The sequence below is a fragment of the Plecotus auritus genome (assembly GCF_963455305.1).
Source record: "Plecotus auritus genome assembly, chromosome: 9".
Lineage (NCBI taxonomy): Eukaryota > Metazoa > Chordata > Mammalia > Chiroptera > Vespertilionidae > Plecotus > Plecotus auritus.
The window spans coordinates 52,881,676-52,899,537 of NC_137783.1; the positions used below are offsets into that span (position 1 = coordinate 52,881,676).

At 45.0% G+C, this 17,862-nt stretch overlaps 1 protein-coding gene across 2 annotated transcripts; it reads left to right on the plus strand.

The window, feature by feature from the left end:
• The first annotated feature begins 1,919 nt into the window (after positions 1–1,919).
• Positions 1,920–17,734, plus strand: DYDC2 (DPY30 domain containing 2). Of its 2 annotated transcripts, none has more exons than XM_080642280.1 (4): positions 1,920–1,984; positions 15,505–15,659; positions 15,970–16,092; positions 17,221–17,734. In XM_080642280.1, the coding sequence occupies exons 2-4, from the start codon at positions 15,513–15,515 to the stop codon at positions 17,422–17,424; spliced, it is 474 nt and encodes a 157-aa protein (XP_080498406.1). In that variant the 5' UTR covers positions 1,920–1,984; positions 15,505–15,512; the 3' UTR covers positions 17,425–17,734. The 2 variants fall into 2 exon arrangements, with proteins under 2 accessions (XP_080498406.1, XP_080498405.1); XM_080642279.1 differs by lacking the exon at positions 1,920–1,984 and adding an exon at positions 14,796–14,879.
• Positions 17,735–17,862: the final 128 nt, after the last annotated feature.

Genomic DNA, 17,862 nt, shown 5'->3' on the forward strand with positions numbered 1-17,862 from the left:
CAGATACTGAGTACCTACTATATGTCAGGCATGAGTATTATAGCAGGTAGAATGCCATGTGTCTAGATCTGTCCCTGGACAAATGCACCTAACATTTTGCAAAAATGTTTTCAAATTACTAGAGGGTATAATGATAAGTGAAGTTCAGACAGAGAAAAACAAATTTCATATGGTTTCACTTACATGTGGAATCTAAAAAACAAAACAAAAACAGACTCATAGAAACAGAGATCAAACTGATGGTTACCAGATGAGAGTAGGAGGGACAGATGAAAAAGGTGGAAACATAGTCAATAATATTGTGATAACTTTGCACCATGACCGATGTTTACTAGACTTAGTGTGTTGATCACAGTGCAAGGTATATAAATGCTGAGTTACTCTATCATACATGTGGAGTTAATATAATATTGTATTTCAACTATACTTAATTTTTTAAAAAAAATGACCTCCTGATATTGGTCCGTAGACCCCAATACTGCTCTCCCTCACACTATGGTGGTGAGAGTACAAAATGGTATAATCCCTAAGAAGAGGAATTTGGCAACATCTACAAAGTTACACATGTATTTACCCTTTGCCCATCCAGTCTCACTTCTGGAATCCTAGCTTACAAAAAGATGAAGTCAAATATGCACATGGTTATTTTGCACCAGTACTTATAATGCCCAAACTGGAATCCCATCCAAAGGTAATCATCAAGGGATTGGTGAGATTAGCAACGCAATGGGTGACTAAAAGGAAAGGAGGAAGGTCTTTAAGACAGGGAGTGATCTCTAGGACACGGTGTGAAAAGAAAAGAAAAACAAGGTGGAGAAAGTGTATGCCATTTTTTGTATTAGCAACCGCAGTGGGGGAAAGAATGAGTATGCGTGTGTAGGTCAATGGAGTAAAAAAAAAAAATAAAACTCTGACTGACATTGGTGTCTTAACCACACAGAGAAAAGAATTATCACAACTGAATTTGGAACACGGTATCTTCACTGTATTCCTTCAATGGGATATACTCTAAAAACAAAAATAACTACATTGACATCTCAGTATCATTTGAAGTGGAGTAAGATCAAATAAAGGGGGAGGGGGGGTACGGATTCTTGCTGCTGCTCCATAAAGATAATACACAGGAAGGGGGCCGGGGACCCTAATGGGGAAAACCTCTGGCTCAAGAGCGGCGCCCCGTTGAGGGTCAGTCTCATATTGAAGGGCGCATCGCATTAGGAGAGGACCCAGGTGAGCCTCCTTACGTCCTCGACATGTTTCCTGTCCCTGAAATCGCGATAATACCCATCTTACGAAGGCTGTTTTAAGTTATTTTTTATATAAGAAAGCCCCTTCCCACAGAACCAGCCGCGTCGAGCCAGGAGAAGTTGTACAAGAAACAGAAAAAGGTACCTCGCCCGCGCCAGGGGGAAGCCAGTCAGCTGAGTGGGAAAGGAGGGGATTCGGGTAGGTCGTCAGATTTAGCGAATAAAAACACAGATGCCCAGTTAAATTTGAATTTCAGATAAACAAGGACTGGAGTTTATTATGCTCTACTTGTACTAAAAGGTTATTCCTTATTTCTCTGACATGCAAGTTTAACTGGGAGTCCCGTATTCATCAGGCAACCTGGATCGGGGCGCTCGGGGTCCTTTGCCGACGGGGTCGGCCGAAGCGTCCCCGCCTCCACCGGGCCCGGCCGCTCCTCGCTGCGGAGGAGGAGACGGGAGCCCGCCCCAGAGGTGGCCGCCGAGCCCTGGGCGCTGAACTAACCCCGCTGGGCTCGCCTGGGCGTCGCGGGAAACACCACTCCCAGGTCCACGCCCAAACCGCCGCTGCAGCCGACCCCGCGGAGCACTAGGCACCCACTGCGCCTGCACTCTCCTGCGCACTCAGCAGCTCTCGCCCACGTGGGTCCCCAGGTCGCGTCCCGTCGCTAGGCAACAAGCGAAAGCGCTTTGGGGCGAAGAAGGCGCAACGCAAACAAGAAACGAAGCACTGCTGGGTGAACAGAATGCGTTGTGGGTCGGGGGTCGGGGGTCGGGGGTCGGGGGTCGGGGATCGGGGGTGCGCGGCCAAGAGGAGGGGGCGCGAGGGTGGAGCAGAGACTTGCTACTGAGAGGACCCGGCTGCCCCAGAGAGGAAAGACGGGGTGGGGAGGCCCGCGCGCAGTGGGAGAGAGAAAGGGGCAGAGGACTCATGGGGAGGGTCTCGAGAGGCTACCTGTGTATGAAAGGCAGGAGACAGCCTACCCCCTTCCCCGGCCCCAGGACACCTGGCCAGAGGAGACAATCGCTACAAGCTCAATGGTCCTGCATTTTCACGACTTCGCATCTTTGCACCTGCTGGCAACTTCTGCTTAGTTCCTTTCAGAACCAGCTCAGGTGCCCTCACCCCCGGAAGCCATAGTAGTCTCTCTGACTCAGCTAGAATTTCTCGTGTGCGGGTAGTGCTGTGCAGGAGAAACCTCACTAAAGGTTGGCAGAGGTAATTAATAAGTGCCCGAGTGTGCACTGACAGGTGGAAGGGAGCAGGAGCTCTTGCTTGGGCTCACAAGCATCTGAGTCCTAGCTGATTGAGTCAGCATATATTTACTGAGCACCTACTGTGTGCCTAGCATTGGGAATAGAGTGTGAACAAAAACCATCTCCACGCTTATTGCCCAGCCTACTGAGTGCAAGGCCATGAACTGGGAGAACCAGCAGCTCTGGGAAACTCTGAAAATAGCCCCCTCCCCCTGCGTGATTGGGCCCTGAGTTAGTGTGGAGTGGGCTGTACAAGGCATCCCTTTGCCACCTTCCTCTCCAAGTCTCACATTGTGGTTCTGTTACTGTGGCAAGTCTTGAGAACTGTCAGGTCAACAATATTTCACTGAGATCATTGATGAAAATGTGCGCTTAGGTGTAGATGTTTTCAGAAAGGGTTTGCCATACAGACAATGTGGCAGCCACCAGGTACTGGGAGTGGAGAGACTTCTTGGGAATGCAAAATTGGTGGTTCTACCCTCTGAGAAGGGCTGTTCTACAGTGATAAAGACAACGTAGATCGGTAACTGCAAATCACTGAGAATTTTGTTAAACTGTAGACTGAATCTATAGGCCTGGGGTGGGACTTGAAAAATCTGCATTTCAACAAGTCCCCAGGTGATACTGTGCTGCTGATCATGAACCACCCTGGAGTAGACAGGGAGTAGACTGTAGAAGGTAGTTTATCCAGGTGCATTGGTTAAGATGGGCCACGGGTGTCAGAAGGAGACAACCCATACCCTCATCCCCACCCTCCACCACTACCTCTGTGAAAGAAGAAGAAACTTTATTCTTAAGGTTCTGTCAGCTGGTCTAATAATTAATTAGACATGAAACAGATTAACAAAAGTAAATGACCAACTTTAATTACATACATATGTATGGGAACTCTGCACATATGAGAGAGTTAGAGACCCCTCATACATGAGAGGTTCAAAGACAGAATGGGGAGAATGAGGTATATATGACCACCATGGGACTTGAGAGGAGAGGTAGGTCATTACAGGACACTAAGAAGATCAGATGTTCAGTAATTCGAAGTTTTCCCTGTCTTCTGCATAGGTCAAAAAAATGTTATCTCTCATAATGTCTTCTTGTGGGCAAAGCCCCTAATCTAAATTCTTCTAGGTCAGTGGTCGGCAAACTGTTCTTCTAGGTCAGTGGTCGGCAAACTCATTAGTCAACAGAGCCAAATATCAACAGTACAACGATTGAAATTTCTTTTGAGAGCCAAATTTTTTAAACTTAAACTTCTTCTAACGCCACTTCTTCAAAATAGACTCGCCCAGGCCGTGGTATTTTGTGGAAGAGCCACACTCAAGGGGCCAAAGAGCCGCATGTGGCTCGCGAGCCGCAGTTTGCCAACCATGGTTCTAGGTAGTTGGTGGTGAGGAGAATGGCACCAGGTATTAGACTGGTGAGGTCAGACTGGACCTCAGTTCAGCAAGCTTGGTACTTGAGTTCTGGCTAGGAAAGAATTCAGAGCCAAGACTCAAACTATAAGAGAACATTTATTTAGAAAATCACAGGAGGGCAGGCATGGGGAGGGTAGGGGGAAAAATCAGAGGTGGAAGAAGTGAGTGCTAGAACAAATGGGCTCAGGAAACAAGTTGCGGAGGCAAAAGAAGGGCCCTTGGAGCTTGGGAGTAAGGAAGGTAATGGTAACTCACCTGGGGGAAGAGGTGGGGGAGGGAAATAGTGTGGGTGTGCTCCCTGGAGGGAAAGTACTGGTCGCTGCCCTAACAGGTAGGTGAGGTCCCAGGGGAGAATCACAATAGAATATTCATCAGCTTTCCAGGTGTGTCCTTTCAGGGCAGTGGTCTCCACTGATAGGTTGGTGCCAGGGTGGGGGTCATTAGTTAATGCAGCTGGTCCTGAGGTCAGCATTGCTTTTCTGGTTTTGCTGCTTTTCTGGGCCTGGAGCTGAAATTGAACTGAGGTCCAGATGTAATCTCTAGGGAAGAAAGGTCAGGGAGTCCAAACTGCATGACCAAGTGATCTGCTAGGGGAGGAATGGCCACCCTGGGAATGAGGTCCCACCCTACAATTGTCCACTGCTAGGCACCTGGGGCTTTCCACCCTTGCGACCTTCTCTACCTGTCCCTTCATGCTTGCTCTGCTCATGTTTAACTGCCTACCACAGGGGGAGGGTGAAGAAGCTTCTCTGGATCCCGAATGGTCTTGGTTGCCGTTAGCTCAAAACAATCTGCACATTGTTGGAGAGTGGGAATTTTTGCCCATTCCAGTAGACCATGGACTATGCCCCAGATAGAGTTGTCAGTGCTGACACCAGGCCAGGCCTTGAGATACAGTCTCATGGCCCCTTCCCAGCACATAGGCCTTCTTTCATAGATCACTGTCAGCTTTCTGAAGAACAGTATGACTCTGTAAATAACATGGTCGTCAATGGCATGATCCTGACGTTGCTTAGGAAAGACTGTTTTGTCTTGGGTTACTTGTTCTGCAAAAAGAGGATGTGGTTAATGTGCCTAAAAGTGGTCCTGCACAAAGGGTTGGGGCTGCTCTCTGGACTCCCTGCGTGGAGAGAGAGCAGTTGCCGGCCGGCTATTAAAGGCTCCCTAAATTTTAATTTGGTCTGGACTCCAGTGGTCGTTCACTCGCATTTGCTCCACAACATTTGGAGGCCCCCGTGAGATAACCAGCCTTTGCCTGGTCCTGTGACTGGAGCCCACTGGGGTCCCCGGACTCTCCGACCTAGGGGAAGATCTCTGAGAGACATTCCTCAGCCCCGGAACTGGTAGAGGTCGGAAACCCAGCCTGCTAAATTTCCTGACTGACTCTGATCGGAGCTGCCTGGATCTGGTTCTTACCAGTAAGAAACTTATTTCTGGTTCTGTGGGCGCCCATCTAGGGTCTCTGGAAGGCTGGACGCAGCGCTACTTCCTAGACCAGTCCTGGCGCATGACAGTGCCCGGCGATCCTCAGTTGGTTGTCATTGTCTTTGTTATTCTGTGTTATTGTGGTCTAATTGTCTCTATCATTAGAATGGGTCAGTCTGCTTCATGTTCTTCTGTCTGTACTCCCCTGCAATGTTTTTTGAAAAATTTTCAGGAATTCAAGCAGCGAGCAGATGATTACGGAGCCTCCATTAATACTTTTGATTTACAGAAATTTTGTGAGCAGGAATGGCCAACTTTCCCATATCCCAGTGAGTGGAAAGGGGAGCTTGATCACCTCCCCAGAAGTCAAAAACTCAGACTGTCTGGTGTATAAATGTAAGTGTGAGAGTCTGTGTGAAGTGAAAGCTACTTTGTGCTGTCTAGCTATACACATGAGAGTATTTGTTATCTCCTCTATTGTCTAATTTGTTTAAAGATAGGGTGGACCTGCTATGACGGAATGCAAAAGTTTTTAGCAGCTGCTGAGACGCCTTTTTCTCAGTCTTTTGCTCTCCATCAGAGAGGGAATCAGCCCACTTAGCTAATAAAAATTTCTGTCTATGTTTGTATAAGTAAGGGTTTCAGTTTGCTCTGATTTGTGAATTTGTTGTATTAAATTGAAATTTTAAAGTCCTAGGGTTTATTTGAAGGTATAAATTTGTGACATTTCAAAGAGCAAAAAAACTTTTGTTTATGGCTTTCTTATCTCTTTTGGATGGTCGGAGAAATCAAGAGTAGTAAGGAGGAGGATTTAAGATCCTCTAGGAGACTAGGGGCTTAGTGTAAAAATCTATGAGGGAAAATAATGGTTACAGAAAGAAAAAAGTATCCTTAAATGTAAAAAGCCTGGTTATACAGGATCTCAGACCGCTTGCCTTAATTCCCCTGCTAAGGACAGAGTAAATGGTTAATGCAGAAACGGGGGGGGGGGGGGGGGGTGGGGCGCGCGTCGGTGGGGAGAGCACGGAGAGATAGGTTACAACCCACTCTGCTGGCATCCTTGGTTTCTTACTTATCTGAACTATGCTAGACTCAAGGTTTTTTTGCAAAACACAGTGGATCTTCCTCTGCCCCGTTTTATTACTTCTTGGGTGGTGGTGGAATATTCAGCAAAGGAACTTTAAGATATAATATCTTTAAGGCTGACAACTAGTTTAAGTTTTAAAAATCTCTGTCTCTCAAAAAGAAATATTTTTACCTACTCTTGGTTTTATCACTGAAGGTCTAGTTATATTTTCTTGAAAAAGTACATTTTAAATGTGTTCATAAAAATTAATCTAAAAATGCTAACTGTTCACTTTTAATAATCATTAAAGGATTGAGGTTTCTAAGAAAAAACAACAACTAGGCTCCCAGGAGCCAAGCGGAGGAAAAATGGAGCTGAAGTCCACAGGCGCCCTGGTGATTTAAAACTGGGTGCTAGGCAGACTCAAACCCCAAGAGCCAGGTGAAAGAAGGGGGTGAGGGGGGCTGGATGCCTGAGCTGCCTGCAGTGGCCCTGGAAGAAGCAGCAGCAGTGAGAAAAGCGGGGGACAGCAGACATTTACCTGACACTAGAGCTGCCCCGCCGCTGCCCAGTGAGTAATGAGTGTTTTACAATAAGCAATGCAAGACTTAGGCCTTTGGCTTGCTGGCTGTAGCAGTTAAACCAGAATCCAGTGACTGCTACTAGCCTTCCTGCAGCCCCAGGAAATAGAGCAGCAGGCCCGGGATCTGTGAAAGCAGCAGATAGAGCTAGTGGAAGCTCCCTGTTTGCAAATGTACTGAAAGGGTTCAGTACCTGTTGCTGCTAGAAGAGGAGGGGCTAAGATCCCCTTCCAGTGCACCCTCTTGGGAGAGGCCTGGTCGCTGCTCTGTCACAAAGGGGACTGGTGGGAAGACAAGGGGCCTAATACCCAAGCCACTGCCACAGAAGCGCTTTGCAATATGCAAAGCTGTTTCTAACTGCAACTCCGGCTGTTTTGGACTGGCAGCTTAAAAGTCAAAGAGCAAAGGAAAGGCACTCTCCCTGGACAGGGGAGCCTTCAGGACTTTGAGATTTTCTAAGAGAGGAGGAGTCTGACTGAGCACTGGCAGAGACCCTGTTGGGTTGGAAGGACCTAAGGCCACATGTTAAACTTATAAATTACAGCTTTCTAGGCAGATGTCCAAGCCCAGTTATGTAGGGGTTAAGCTGCCTGTTTACAGCAAAACAACTTTCTCCGGTGCCAGAATAAATTTTAGGGAAATTAGACAGGCTGTGTTTGTGACTAGAAAGAAGAACTGGCCACCATGCCCAGCCCTGACAGTGGCCTGCAGAAAACTGTATAATAGACTTAGATGATGCCTGCGTCTTCATGGACATGACTCCAGAAAGACAAGGACAATTTTGCTTTGTGTGAGAAGGTCAAGAATAGACCTTAGTCACCTCCCTAAGATATTTGTATAGCCCTACCATGTGTCATATATGGTAGCAGAAGATTTGGCTACCTAAGGTGGCCACAGTGCCAGTATTGTACTTCATTGTGTCAATAATATTGCATTAACCTTACAGATTTGAATACAGTTACCAAAAGGGCAGGTGCCCAAATGGGAAAGGAAAATACCCATCTGGTTTTGGTCTCTATTAAAAGACAGTTGGCAGCCTGTATACTGTCTTGCAGGCCTGTGTGACCATGCCCATGTCAGGTGTGGCACAAACCTCAACTTTAGGAAACTGGGGAAGGCCTGTTTGGAACAGAGGGAAGTGGTGAGTACCAGCCCTTTGTTACAGGAATTACAGACCCTGTGAGGTCCTGTGACATGTGAGACCCTGTAAAGCAATAAAGCTCTCTTAGTCCTTTCTCAGAGGGCATGTCACCCCTCCCAGAGACCATATGAAGTTTTAAGGACAAGTCAAGTAGGGGGAACCCTACTACAAGGACAGCTATTATTGTCTACTTAAATATAGACACATTTTGAATTTCTCCTTGTCATTTGAAGACAGTTATATTACTCTGAAGAATCCATAGAAAGGACTGACAAGGAAAATCAGAAGATCTTAAAGCAGGTTGGTATATTTTTCTCCTCATATAATTTCTCCGAAATTTGGCAATGCTTAATAAATCATGGCAATACATTTCTTTGCATAAATTCAATAAGACTGGTTTTCAATAGTGGTTTTATTAACCAGAAACTTTGACTGGAGTATCATGTTTTAAAGAGCCCTGCCTGAACTCTGAAGACTTGAAGCCAATAAGAGTGCCATGGAGAAAGTCTGGTATCCTGCTTGGTAGCCCTGAAACTAGCTGGTGCTGGAGCATCAGGCCCATACCCTATCATCACTGGCGGTTGGTCAGAGTAGAAGGGGAGCAATAAGGGTGCCTCTGCGTCCCTGCGTGACCCCCACGCACTGAGCCACGACGAGTAGGAGGGCTGAGATGGGCCTTGAAGCCTAGGGCATGGGCCCGGGTAGAGCCACTACAGGTGAGGATTCACCTAACTCAGCAGATACTACAGGCAGGCCTGACGGCAGCTGGATGGCTTGGCTTCCTGGCCCTACGAGGCATATTAAGATTCAATCATGAAATTCCGGAAAAGGTAGTCAGTTACCATTCTTGTTATGTTTATGCAAACAATCAGGCCAAATTAAATACAATAGATAAATTAGTCTTGATTTGGCTCTTTTGATAAACATGGGGGTAATTTTGAGGAGAAAAATTCTATTTCAGTAGAAGTTATTAAAACTGAAAGGTTTTCTTTCCCTTCCACCAGACCATTTATTACAGTTTGTCTCCGCCAGGTCACAAGCCCACCTCCTTCTGTGCCCAGGCCTCATTGTCCCTCAGACAGCAAGGATCCCTTGACTCTGAGAGAAAACTCCACCCCTCCTCAGCACGAAGCAGCTACAGAAGAAATTCAACATCCATTTTCCCTAAAAGAATTCAAAGCCAGTATCCTTGAGGTAATATATTAGGCAGTTAGACAGATATGAGCAGAGCAAGGACGATGGGCCAACTTGCACTACCAGATGTAACTAAGTCTTTCCATCTCTACCTATGTGAGACAAGAGGACTCCCTATAAGCAAGAGGGAACAAGGCTGCAGATGAAGCAGCCCGGGAGGCTGCCCTAAAACCAGTGGGGCCTCTACAGATTCTAGTGACTCTTCCAAACCCTGACCTAACCACCTCACCAGCTTACATAGAAACCCAATCTAGAAAAGCTGAAATCCATAACCAATCTTTACTCAAGTTTTTACAGTCCATCCTTCCACCCTGGTGACTCTGTTTGGGTATAGAAATTTGCCACACAAGGACTGACTCCTACCTGGAAAGGACCACCCCCGCAGCAGTCAATGTCGACGGGATCCCGACATGGCTTCATCACACCTGGCTTAAGACAGCCCAGGCAAAACAGAGAGTCCAGGACTTTTTGGACCCTCTAAAGATTAGTCCTGGCCCTCATTCTGGGCCCTTACCTTATAAACAGGCCCACTGACTTTATTCAGCAGATAATTAATTCTATCAAGCTTATAGTCCTCATAGGTAAATATAACTCCCTGGCCAACAATGACCCAAAAGAGTCAATGATTTGACTCATGTACATAAAACCAGTGGGGAATGTTGGAGAGTGGGAATTTTTGCCCATTCCAGAGAGACCGTGGACTATGCCCCAGATAGAGTTGTCACTGCTGACACCAGGCCAGGCCTTGAGATACAGTCTCATGGCCCCTTCCCAGCATGTAGGCCTTCTTTCATAGATCACTGTCAGCTTTCTGAAGAACAGGATGACCCTGTAAATAACATGGTCGTCAATGGCATGATCCTGATGTTGCTTAGGAAAAACTGTTTTGTCTTGGGTTACTTGTTCTGCAAAAAGAGGATGTGGTTAATGTGCCTAAAAGTGGTCCTGCACAAAGGGTTGGGGCTGCTCTCTGGACCCCCTGCGTGGAGAGAGAGCAGTTGCCGGCCGGCTATTAAAGGCTCCCTAAATTTTAATTTGGTCTGGACTCCAGTGGTCGTTCATTCACGCTCGCTCCACAACACATATCACAGAGGCACATCTTGGGGTGACGCATTCTGAATACCCCAAACTTAGTGGCTTCAAACACACATTTATTATTTTACAGTTTTTGAAAGTCAGAAATCCAAAATGAGTCTCACAGGGCTAAAAACAGGGAGGCTCTAAAAGAGAATCCAGGGAGAAACCAAGATGGTGGCATAGGTAAGCACCTAAACTGCTGCCTCGCACAACAATTTCAAAACTACAACTAAAAGACAGAACGGACACCATCCAGAACCACAGGAAAGCTGGCTGAGTGAAAATTCTACAACTAGAAGGAAAGAGAAAAGCTCACAGAGAATTGGAGGTATGGCAAAGGGTCTTTGTGCGCCAGAGAGGAAGGGCGGCTGAGAGCCTGGCTGACTTTCTCTGGTGGAAGGGGGAAGGAAGCCCCCGACCGCACTGAACCCCAGTTCTGACTGCACTGAACCCCAGTTCCGGGCGAGCCCCTGGGGACCCATGCTCTTGTGGGGGGAGTCTGGACTCTCGGGCGGAGACTCAGGAGCCAGGGAAGGCGGAGGTCTGAAGGCGCACACGTGCCAGTGCGCACAAAGGCTGCGGAGATTGCCACAGGCTTTCCCTAGTGGAAGGGAGTCAGAGGCTCCTGACTGCACTGAGCCCCAGTTCTGACTGCAGTGAACCCCAGTTCCAGGCGAGCCCCTGGGGACCCACGCTCTTGTGGGGGGAGTCTGGACTCTCGGGCGGAGACTCGGGAGCCGGGAAGGCAGAGGTCTGAAGGCGCGCACGTGCGCGCAAGGGCAAGGCTGATGGGAAGCTAAGACTGAGACTCCACCCCATCCAAGCTGAGCATAGAGGCTATTGCAATTTGGCAAGTCTAATCCTATAAGGCTGTCTCCAGCACCAAACTTCTCCCAGCATAGACACAGCTGATCCTTACAGCCAACTGGCCTGGAGGTCAATTCTTCCCAGTGATACCAACAACAATAAAGACTTAATTACAACAAGGCTGTACACACAGTCCACAAAGGGGTGCACCAAGAGTGTCCACCTCAGGTTAACTGAGGAGGCAGACCCACTGGGCCATATTGGAAACCTAGCACACAAATCTACCTTACCAACTCAGGGAAGCAGTGAAAATGTGGCGTCAAAGAATCAGATCACAAATGAAAGAAATGGAGGAAAACAAACGACTGGATATAGAATTCAAAACCACGGTTATAAGGCTTTTTAAGAATAGCCTAGAAAAGGCCGATAAATATAACGAGACCCTCGAAGATATGAAAAAGGACCAACTAGAAATTAAACATACACTGACTGAAATAAAAAAGATTATACAGAGACCCAAAAACAGACAAGAGGAACACAAAAATCAAGTCAAAGAATTGAAATACAAAGAAGCAAAAAACACTCAACCGAAAAAGCAAAAAGCAAAAAAAAAAAAAAAAAATCCAAAAAGTTGAAGATAGTGTAAGAAGACTCTGGGACAACTTCAAGCGTACAACATCAGAATTATGGGGGTGCCAGAAGAAGAGAGAGAGCAAGATACTGAAAACCTATTTGAAGAAATAATGACCAAAAACTTCCCCCACCTGGTGAAAGAAATAGACTTACAAGTCCAGGAAGCCCACAGAACCCCAAACAAAAGGAATCCAAAGAGGACCACACCAAGACACATCATAATTAAAATGCCAAGAGCAAAAGACAAAGAGAGAATATTAAAAGCAGCAAGAGAAAAACAGTTAGTTACCTACAAGGGAGCACCCATACGACTGTCAGCTGATTTCTCAACAGAAACTATGCAGGCCAGACAGGAGTGGCAAGAAATTTTCAATGTGATGAATAGCAAGAACCTACAACCAAGATTACTCTACCCAGCAAAGCTATCATTCAGAATTGAAGGGCAGATAAAGAGCTTCACAGATAAGAAAAAGCTGAAGGAGTTCATCACCACCAAACCAGTATTATATGAAATGCTGAAAGGTATTCTTAAAGAAGAGGAAGAAGAAAAAAGTAAAGATAAAAATTATGAACAACAAATACATATCTCTCAACAAGTGAACCTAAAAATCAAGTGAATTAAAAACCTGAGGAACAGAATAATCTGGTGAATATAATAGAATCAGGGGCATAGAAAGGGAGTGGACTGATAATTCTCAGGGGGAAAGGGATATGGGGGGTTCATGAAGAGACTGGACAAAAATCATACACCTATGGATGAGGACAGTGATGGGGAGGTAAGGGCAGAAGGTGGGGTGGGAACTGGGTGGAGGGGAGCTATGGGGGGAAAAAGGAGAAACAATTGTAATAATCTGAATAAAGATTTATTAAAATAAAATAAAATAAAATAAAATAAATAAAAAATAAAAGAGAATCCATTTCCTTGCCTTCTCCTGCTTCTGGAGACAGCCCACATTTCTTGGCTCATGGGGCTGGGTCACATCACCTGTTCTCCCTCTACTTCCATCATCACATCTCTGTCTGACCTTACTGTGTCCCTCTTATAAAGGCCCTGTGAGTACATTGTGTCTACCTGGATAGTCCAGATCAGCGGTCGGCAAACTCATTAGTCAACAGAGCGGCAAACCGGGGCAGCTGCAGTTTCCCAACCACTGGTCCAGATAATCTCCCCAAATCAAAGTCCTCAATTTAATCATATCTGCAAAGTCCTTGCCATATAAGGTAACATATTTCATAGGTTTCAGGCATTAGGACTTGGACCTCTTTGGGAGCTGTTATTCAGCCTTACCATGCTGTGTATTTCCTAAGATCAAGGACATTTTCTTACTCATATTTCAACTACCAAAACCAGGAAATTTGACCTTGATGTAATTCTGTTATGTAAGCTACAATTTACATTCGTTTACCCAATTTTCCTAACAATGTCCTTTATAGAAAATTATTTCTGGTCCAGATCCAATTCAGGAGCATGTACTTGTTGTTATGCCTGTTTAGGCTCCTTTGATCTGGAATGGTTCCTCATCCCTTTCTTGCCTTTCATGACGTTGGCATTTTTAAGAGTTCAAGTCGGTTATAGTCTAGCTTAATTTGGCTTAGTTTAATGTTTCCTCGATCAGATTCAAGTTTTGCCTTTGGGGCAGGAATCCACAGAAATGTAATATGTACCACTGAGAAGTGTATCACATCAGGAGACATGGGCTGTCACTGTTCCTTATTGGTGATGTTTATTTTGATATTTTGGTTAAGGTTTTGCTGGCCAGGTTTTATCATTGTAAAGTTTCTGTTTCCCTTTGGACTTAGTCTATAATGTGTAGGGAGAAACTTTGAGACTATATAAATATCCTGTTCTCTTTCAAATAGTCACTGAGTTTTATTATTCATTGATGATTCTGGCTTGATTCAGTTATACTATGATGGTTATAAAATGGTGATTATTTAAAGCTCCATTATTTTTTCCACACTTATTAGTTGGTATTTATATGCTGTCTCTCCCATTCACTTAATTATTTACTTTTATATGGACTCATGGATCCTTATTTTACTCAGTTAGTTGTAATCCATTACAGTCATTATGTATTTTGATTATTAAATTTCCTCAGATTTGGCCAGTAGCAGCCCCTTCACGCTGGTTCTTGTGTCCCCAGCCATTTTTCAATATTTTCTTTCTGGGTCAACAAAATATTCCAGGCTTATGGGACTTTTGCTGCCTTGACCTTGGAATTAGCCATTTCTCCAAGGATCCCTGATTCCTTTTAAGCGGTGACAGCCATTTAAAGACAAGTTCAGAATGCTCAGTGTGCTCATTGCCACTGTGGTGGTTTTGCCTCTAGACTTTGCAGTGAGAAGAGCTATGAAATATATATTTTTTCTATGTTCATATCTATGAATCTATCTACCTTTCCTTCTTTAAACTGAGAAGTGTCTCCAGAAAATGTTAACACTGGACCTCAGCCTTCATTAGTCACTTCATTAGTAACTCTTTTGGAGTTAAAATACATAAACTTGAGGAATATGCAGTTGGTCAGAAATAGGCCAGGTGTTAGGCCATTTCATACCACAAATTTCCATGGCAATAGCTAGTACTTATTAAACACTATGTTCCAGGCTTAGTGCTTTATATGTATTTACTAGAGGCCTGGTGCATGAAATGCATGCACTTGGCAGGGGGGTGGTCCCTCAGCCCAGCCTGCGTCCTCTTATAGTCCTGGAGCCCTCTTGCAGTCTGTTGCACTTGTCAGCTGTGAGCCCGGCTTCTGGCTGAGTGGCACTCCCCCTATGGGAGTGCACTGACCACCAGGGGGCAGCCCCTGCATTGAGCGTCTGCCCTCTGGTGGTCAGTGCACGTCATAGCAACCGGTCGTTCTGCCGTTTGGTCTATTTTCATATTAGCCTTTTATTATATAGGATTATCTCACAGTTAGGAGGCACATGCCTTTGTTACTCTGTTTTTCAGATGAGAAAACCAAGGATCACAGAGGCTGGTGACTTGCTGAAGACCACACAGCCAATAAATGGCAGAAGCAGGACAGGAATGTGGTCTGTCCAACCCCAAAGTCTGCGTTTGTGCTGCTGCATCCCAGGACCACTCCTATCTGTGGCCCAACTCAGGCTATATTGCCTCAGCTCTTGAAATTAGTGAATCCAGGGGCACCAACTCAACCTAAAGCAGTTTCTTGCCTAAAATAGAGAGTGGAACACTGTGTTAGTGCTGGCAGCAGTAGCTACAGTGCCTGGCATTCCCCTCCTGCTCCTCCGTGATCCCTGGTGAAATAAATAAGCCTGTCTTATTATGTCATAGGTTACTTCCAACCTCATAATAGCACAGCTTGCTGGGTGCTCAGAACCCCTGTGGGGACCCATTTCTGCTCAGTTATTTCCTCTCAATGCAAGGGTAGACATGTGGGTAAGTGGAAAGGCCTTAGCCACCCTTAACCATCAATCAAGTTCTTGTCATACCTGAACACCCCAGCACCTACTATCTGACCTAGGACTTTAGGAAAAAGGCCATTCCAATGTAAGAGCTATTGGCACGTATGTATTTATTGATTCTTTGGGGAAGGGTGGGATCCAGAAACATCTCATATTTATCCTGAAATGAATTCTTATTGGTTAGAATGTGTCTATTTTAAAAAATAATGTGACTCTTTTTATGTGTCCCAAGCCCTCAGGATGGAAACCGACTATCTGAAGAGGTGCTTTGGGAATTGCCTTACCCAGGCACTGGCAGAGGTGGCGAAGGTTCGGCCCAGTGACCCCATAGAGTACCTGGCTCACTGGCTTCATCATTACAGAAAAATCACTAAAGCACAGGAAGAGGTGTGTGTGCACTGGGTCAGCCTGGGGAGCTTTCCCAGAGTAACTTGAAATCAAAGGTAGAATTGTGCAGCTGGCTTGGGGAGTTTTTGGTTTTTCAGTTTGTGAAGGTGGCTTAAGCCCAGGTATTCTAGAATCTCAGGGAGTCCAGCTCACAGTGATGGAGCTGGTGGGTTTGGAGCCACCACCAGACCAATGCTGTTCCAGGAGCAGACACAGAAGCCCTGGAGGGCTGGAGGCCAATCCCAGGGAGAGGGGCCCATTTGTGCATGCCTCCCAGGGGCTGATCTGATTTCCTGTCACATTATCCCAGGGCAGACAAGAGAAAATCCAGCTGAAGGAGGAATATGATAATAGCCTCAAGGGAACCCGAATGACAGAAATGCTGAAGCAAGAAGAGTATCAGATTCAACAGGAGTATGAAAAGAGTTACCAGGTAGGGAGGAGGGACTCAGCACTGGGCGCGCATCCCAGAGCCGGTACCAGGAATCCACAGTCAGCATGGCCACAGCGCAAGGCAGGTTGAGGCCCGCACAGCCTACTTTTCCCTCCGTGTTTATAAACCAGTCTTATCGACAACCTTTGTCAATAAGATCATTATCAGTGGAAAAAGAAAATGTTTAAAGGCAATTCCATTTTTAGATTTCAGGAAATACCTTAGATGTTACTGGTTTAAAATAAAATTTTTTAAATCTGATATGTCACTTGGAACAAATATATTTTTTATACAAGATCCTTTGAGCCCTTTTCAAAAATTATTAAATATTTTTCAGAAACCAAATATGGTTATCATTATACTTATACTATTTACTTGTATATCTTATTTATTGCATACTATTTATTTATGATCAAGCCATAGATGCCACCTCTGTGATGCTGTAATAGTGGTCATAAATTCATAACTTGGAGTAATTGGACAAGCATATCTTTCATCTCCATAATATTTTGCCACAATCTTCTGGAAAATGTGTCATTTGGTGTTTTCTGCAAAGTATATGATACCCAGATAGGAAATTGACTTATTGGGCTTGATACCTGACATCTTTATAACTATATTACATCCCATGCATTAAAACCTTTAATTCAGTCTTATACAATTAACTAGCTTTTGCTAGCTTCCAAAGTCCACTTTGGAAACATGAAAATATTAAGCTTATTTACATTTATACAATATGCTCAGCTTTTCTCACAAACAATTAATAGATTTTTTTAAAAGTCTAGCCCTGGCCACTGTGGCTCAGTTGGTTGAGCATCATCCCATGCACAGAAGGGTCACTGCTTTCAATTCCCAATCAGGGAACATACCCAGGTTGCATGTTTGATCCCTGGTCAGGGCCATCTGGGAGGCAACTAATCAATGTTTAGTTTTGTTCTGGTGGGCAGTTAAATTATTGCTGAATCATCTTATCCTATCAGATTTTTGTTTTATGCTTTGCTAGGGCAAGTCTGTTTCCATTTTATTCTTAGTCTTGCACATGAAAATGGCAGTGTTGTGTTCTTGCCATACCAAGTGTGTTTTAGTCTCTGCTAGTGACTTTTTTTGCTTTTTTTCTTTTCTATTTAGCCACTAGTGTCTGCAGCTATTTCCACAAAGGAGACCATATTCATGGAGGAGAGCACAAAATCCCTTGAAAATGAGGCCTTGAAGCAGGAATGCCTGCCAGGTACCTCCAGTACGATTCCAGAAATGCCTCAACAGATTCCTTCTTCTGATTCACCTGGCCAGACTGACAGGAGTGTCAAAACTCCACCAGAAATAAATTACTAGGCTTTTCAGCATGAAGTGCTCCCGAGACGCATCATGGCTCCCAATCTCCTTCTTAGGTTATCAGAAGTTAGATAGTTCTAATGATGCTTCTCTCAAGGCTGTAAGCCAAGAACATGGCCATCCGGAAGAGCTCTTACCTAAAGATGATAATATGTGGATTAAATCCAGATTTGAGGGGCTGTAGATAGAGGTGTCTGCAGGGACTCTCCAGTCCAAGTCCTGTTCTATAGCCATGAATATTTCTTAATCATGTGAAAATTTGAACTAGTTATAGGATAAAATAAACTCATAATAATGATTTAAATTAAGTAATCCAACTGATGAGCTGTTTTCCTTTCGTGCTATCATTATTTTGGAGACTAGTGAAAACACAGCCATCCTATGTGTTTCTGTCTTCACTCTACTAAGCCTTGCAGTCAGGCCCCTCAGAGTGTGACA

What these genes read in the sequence shown, in the direction of transcription:
- DYDC2 (XM_080642279.1), top strand. Translation starts at nt 14,855, where the DNA reads ATGGCAGAAGCAGGACAGGAATGTG. An exon ending in AGAAGCAGGACAGGAATGTG is followed by an intron (nt 14,880 to 15,504) that starts GTCTGTCCAACC and finishes ATGTGTCCCAAG; the next exon opens with CCCTCAGGATGGAAACCGAC. An exon ending in AGTATGAAAAGAGTTACCAG is followed by an intron (nt 16,093 to 17,220) that starts GTAGGGAGGAGG and finishes TTTTCTATTTAG; the next exon opens with CCACTAGTGTCTGCAGCTAT.